Source organism: Scleropages formosus, chromosome 3 (assembly GCF_900964775.1).
Source record: "Scleropages formosus chromosome 3, fSclFor1.1, whole genome shotgun sequence".
In the NCBI taxonomy this organism is placed as follows: domain Eukaryota; kingdom Metazoa; phylum Chordata; class Actinopteri; order Osteoglossiformes; family Osteoglossidae; genus Scleropages; species Scleropages formosus.
In genome coordinates, this window is record NC_041808.1 from 25,720,078 (window position 1) to 25,725,402 (window position 5,325).

The 5,325-nt window shown below is 39.1% G+C and overlaps 1 protein-coding gene across 1 annotated transcript; it reads left to right on the forward strand.

Moving 5' to 3' along the window:
• Positions 1 to 347: 347 nt before the first annotated feature.
• On the forward strand, positions 348 to 2,866 carry LOC108926018 (cyclin-dependent kinase 4 inhibitor B-like). Its single transcript, XM_029250610.1, has 2 exons — positions 348 to 790; positions 2,241 to 2,866. The coding sequence occupies exons 1-2, from the start codon at positions 668 to 670 to the stop codon at positions 2,496 to 2,498; spliced, it is 381 nt and encodes a 126-aa protein (XP_029106443.1). The 5' UTR covers positions 348 to 667; the 3' UTR covers positions 2,499 to 2,866.
• The last annotated feature ends 2,459 nt before the right edge of the window (positions 2,867 to 5,325 follow it).

Here is a 5,325-nt window from a genome sequence, read left to right on the forward strand (position 1 = left end):
ATTTCCTCGTTTTTTTTTTCTTTAATTGTTTATACATTTGGCAGTTCGTCTATTAATTTGACTCTTATTTATAAGCGAGAGTCTTGTCCATCATCTTTTAATTTCAGATGGTTAAAGAAAAAGGGGGCAACCGCTGCGCTTTTATTTCCGGAATTAACAGAGAATTAACGTTTTTTTAAACACTGATGATGTACAAAAAACAAGGGTGCGGTCAAGTGCAGGATACTGGAAAGGGACGCAGACAGCAGGTGGCGCAGTGGCGACAGTAATAAAAGAATCTCTCTGAGCCGAGTCTCCGCGCTGGAGTCTGGCAGACGCCTCACGCGCAGCGAGCGGTGCGCACGGGGACAAGTCCGGACACATGCCGGCAGTGACCGCTATACGAACGCCCCGCAACACGTCCGCTCACGTGTGCAGTCCGTGACAGCGTCGCGCAGCGGGGACGCGCGGCTGTTTACCCAGCGAGGGCCGGGGGTGCTGCAGGGGCCCTATTAAAGACGACGTCATGATTATACACTGAACCGGAGTGTAAAAACAGTGGAGAGGTGGATATGAATGATCACGTCCGTGTGAACTGTCTCGTCATGCGGGGCGTGCTACCTGTCAGGGCTGCGGAGCTGTAAGCGCGCGCGCGGTGGAGCGCGGCCGAGTGCGCTCGAGCACGACGATGGACCCCGCCGACGAGCTGACATCTGCCGCCGCGACCGGGAACGCGGAGCTCGTGAGGACTTTGCTGGAGAGCGGAGTCGCTGCCAATGGGCTGAACCGCTTCGGACGGACCGCTCTGCAGGTGCGCACCCTTCGGCTTCGCTCAGCTCGGGTCATGTTTCCATGCGCCCTCACCCTTATTGATCATTTCATAAAACAATGTAGCACATTCACACTCCATTATGTATTCACTGGTTCATAATCTGGTTTTATTGAGTCGGACACGATGCAAAAAGTAGAGGCGCTGAAAGAGAGTATGCAACAATCTATAGTTTAAATACTAAACACTTAGCATCACACTAAATACTAAAACAATTATGAATTAATTCAATAATGATTTTTCGAAATTTAAAAACAACAGTAAATGTGTGTGTTTTTTTTTTTGTTTTTTTTTTTTTAATGAGGCTGTGGTAAAGTCTGTGAAACATGAAAATGTAATTGCCGCTCTGACATTTTTATCTTTTTATGTAGGAAAAAGACTAGGTAGTTTTTTGCTGTTTTATAAATTAATGTTTTTTTTTTTTCTTCTTCTTCCTTTTGGGAAACTGAGTACTGCACTGAAATACACTTTACAATAATTTTGACAGGACAATACGCTAATAATAATAATTTTGACAGGACAATACGTTTGATGGAAATAGATGCTATTCGTCATAGAAACAAGAGGCTTCTGACTTTATCCCCTTTAAACTGTCATATCGGTGAAATAAGAGGCGCGTTAATTTTTAAACAGCTTGGTTTCAGTTGGCCGAGAATGCACTTTATGATGACAGACCTTAATATCTTCGTCATAAAACCATGAACACACCGGAATACAGGACGAGTACTAATATACTCTACATTTTCTAACAGTGGGCAATTTTGTAAAAATAGCGCAATTGTTCTTTTTAAAATTACCACTTTATAGAAAGTACTCTCGATGAGCTAGACTTTAGTCTGAAATTGCATTAAGTACTAACAATAATAACAACAGCAATAATAATAAGAAGAAGAAGAATAATGGTAACAACAACAACAACAATAATAATAATAATAATAATAATAATAATAATAAATAATGTTAATAACAACAACAACAACAATAATAATAATAATAATAATAGTAATGGTAATAATAAAAATAATAATAAGAAGAATGAGACAGAAAATACTGTTTGGAGTTGTTGTCCCACAATATGAAGGTAGAATCCCGTTCCTGAGTGAATCCAATAATAATAATAATACCATACTGTATAATTCAATAAGTTGCTTATCTAACGCAGTCAGCTGAAGAACAGTTACGGACTCGAATGTTCTGATGTTGTTCCTGCACGTAAATCTTTACATTTACATTTGTCCTTGTTTCATGTCATTCCATTTGTTCTTTATCCTTTAATGATTCTTTTATTATTCTCCTGATTACTTCTTGACTTAAATGGCCTCTTTCAGCGGTAATACTGATGGATTTGAGAGCTGTCAATGTTTGCCTCACCCCAACACACCTATGCGCCTCTTCTTTCTGTCCGCACCAATCGATACGCGACATGTGCCAGGTGATGATGATGGGCAGCGTCCCGGTGGCCCGACTCCTGCTGTCGCACGGCGCGGACCCGAACCTGGGCGACCCGCTCACGGGCTCCACGCCCCTGCACGACGCCGCGCGCCTCGGATTCCTGGACACCGTGCGGCTCCTGGTCCGCTTCGGAGCCCGCGTCCACGCCACGGACCGCAACATCCAGAGGCCCGTGGACCTCGCGCAGCAAAACGGACACGTGGACGTGGAGGCTTTTCTTCGCTCTTGTAGAATGTGAAGTATGTTTTTTTTTTATCATTTTTCTATGTATCCCGTAATGTCTGTGCTTGTATTTACCTCGAGTCGAAGCTATTTTTGTCCGAGGGACTAAATGAGCCGCTTGTTCCGTTTACACAGCAGCAGCAGGGTAATGTTTACTCTGTTAATTGAAGGTAAGCACCTGATGAAAGGTACGGCGGCGAAAGGTGGATTCTAACCACCTGGGTCGTTCCCCGTTAGGAATCGATGTGACCACAGGCACAGCGCTGCCCTTACGAGTTCTTACACGTGACACTCGTTCGTTATAACTGTACTATTTCGTGTTCATTTTCATTGGTCATTTTCGCTCAAAATGAAAAAGGCGGCGACAGTGAAAAGTGACCCGGTCCGGACGCACGTTTTATTCTCGTGCCGCGTTGTACCGCGTAGCGCTTCTCTTCTGCCTCTGCGTATTTGCATTTGTTTTTTTTTTTTTTTTTTGTTTGTTTTGTTTGTTTTTTAATTAGAAACATATTTTATTTCGTTACAAAAGTATTATTTTGAAAGAGCATTTATGCGTCAAAGCAAACATTATTGTTATTATTATTATTATTATTATTATTATTATTATTATTATTATTATATTTAGTGCAATTTCGAAATTGAAAGTTTTACATATTAAATATAAAACACCCGTTAATTGTTTCGGTTTTTCTAAATATTGAGAATGCTGCCTCTAGTTTTATTCCGGTACACGGAGCTCTGCTTATTTTGTACATGTGTCCCCGTCGCTTTTTGGTGTAAATCCTGCCACTGGCGTGTGCTCCTTTTGGGCCCTTTTTTTTAGCAATGTGTCGAGCAGGGACCAGTTTAAGAATAATGTGTCTGTAAATTATGACTTTATTTGATTGTTTGTTTACACGTTTTAAATGCGGATTTGTACATCTGCACACCACAGATTTGAGAGTTCATTTGTAATGTAGGTCTTCATTGATTTTTACTGGGGTCCAACAGTTATATGCAGAGGTTTAAGGGTCCCTTGGAAAATTGCAGGTTTCACTGAAGAAGTTAAAACGAACTCTATAAATTGCAAACTTGAAATGTGATGCATTTCTGCACAATTGCCATTTATTTGCTATTTTTATTTGCTGAATTTAACTGAAAAGTTAAAAAGTGAATGTGGCATGTGCAAAAGTTTTGGTGCCCTTTCAATTAATTTAATAACACTTTTAAAGGCGACAGAAATGTATTGCCCTTTTAGGGAAATTAATTAATTTAATTAATTATGCCAACTAAATGCCAAAGCTGAATAAATCCTCTGACTTTCTAACCTTTAAGAGTGTTATTCATACTCTCAGCAGCTATGGGCTGCTCTAAGCAGCACACAATTATGTTTAAGCTTGCAACAGTGTAGAGCTAATACAATACATAACTAATGTTTAACTGTGCATAGTGCATATTCATTAGATGATAAATACAAAATTGAAGTGAATTGCTGTATATGGACATACTGTAAATGTATATTGTGTGTCCCCTAATGACAGTTTTCCACTACTGTTGCTTCATGGATCCCAGTAGTAGAACAACTAACATTCTCTGCGTTTTGATGTTTTAAAAAATATAAGGCAAGATACAAAGTAGTCAAGGTACTAATTCCTTCTCAGATCAAAAATAAAAGTACAAAATTAAGTAGAAATAAACTTGCAGGTCAGACTAAAGCCCGGGTTAAAGTCATAGCTGTTCTTGTGCAAGTCCATGCATTTTTATTTTAATTCTTACTTTCACTTTGTCTTTCACTTCTCATGACATTAAAACCACTAGCTGTTACACATGAATAAGAAGGTAATTTGCATGTATGAGATTGCTTTTGCTGTATTAAAATTCACCAGAGGAGCAATTTCTGTGTGAAGTTCACTGGGCCTGTACACACTCTACAGGGGTCCAGTGACCCTCCACAAACAGCTCGATGATCTGAAAGCAGTGCAGGACTGATGCACACAGGAGGAAATCGAATTTTATGAGGAAGTGGCTAAGCAGTGTGCATAGCTCATAGCACACTGGAAATACTGATTTTCAAATGAGATATCGAATGAGAAAGTCTGTAATCCTGGGTTTGATAAAAAAATCATAAAATACCATGTTTCGTTCATAGTGAAAATGGTTCTTCAGCATAGACTGTACAAAATGTGGGCATACTGTATACATCAGTTTTGAATCAAGCTTGCAACAGTGTAGAGCTAATACAGTACATAACTAATGTTTAACAGTGCATAATGCAGTATGACATTTGCCTAAATCATTTATAAGTCTTATACTCTGCATATCTGCATTCAGGATACTTAGTTGCCTTCATATTACAAAAAACAGAAGCAGTAGTGATGAACGCTTTTGAATTGCAATGGAAGTACGCTTGGGTAGGATTGTGGTGCTTCTGAGTTAAAAAGTGGAAAGAAATATAAGTATATTGTTGTAGACACCTGCATAAATGATTCAATAAATGTTTAAATAAATTATGTCAATAAATTATTATTTTAATTTTGTTGAACAGCATTGTATTATTATATATTAATCTAGGCAACACCTTTCTTTATTGTGACTTGCAACATTAAGTTTCTGTTCTAGGCTCCCCATTTACCCATTTATCATATGAATATTTTACTGTATCAATTCAGAATAAGTGCTTTGCTCATGAGTACCACAGCAGGTGGTGGGATTGAAACCTGGGGCCATTGATTGCAAGGCGATGTCTCTAACCACTGCACTCCCTGCTGTTCTTTGTATATATTGTAAGTTAAATTGAAAAACCAGTATTCCAAATTATGCATCCCCAATTATATAAATATATGTAACTATGACTGTGTGTACAT

Bases quoted from the DNA above. Each gene is read 5' to 3' on its own strand.
- LOC108926018 (XM_029250610.1), top strand. From the start codon at position 668: ATGGACCCCGCCGACGAGCTGACATCTGCCGCCGCGACCGGGAACGCG. The intron at 791-2,240 runs GTGCGCACCCTT...GACATGTGCCAG, and splicing joins TCGGACGGACCGCTCTGCAG to GTGATGATGATGGGCAGCGT.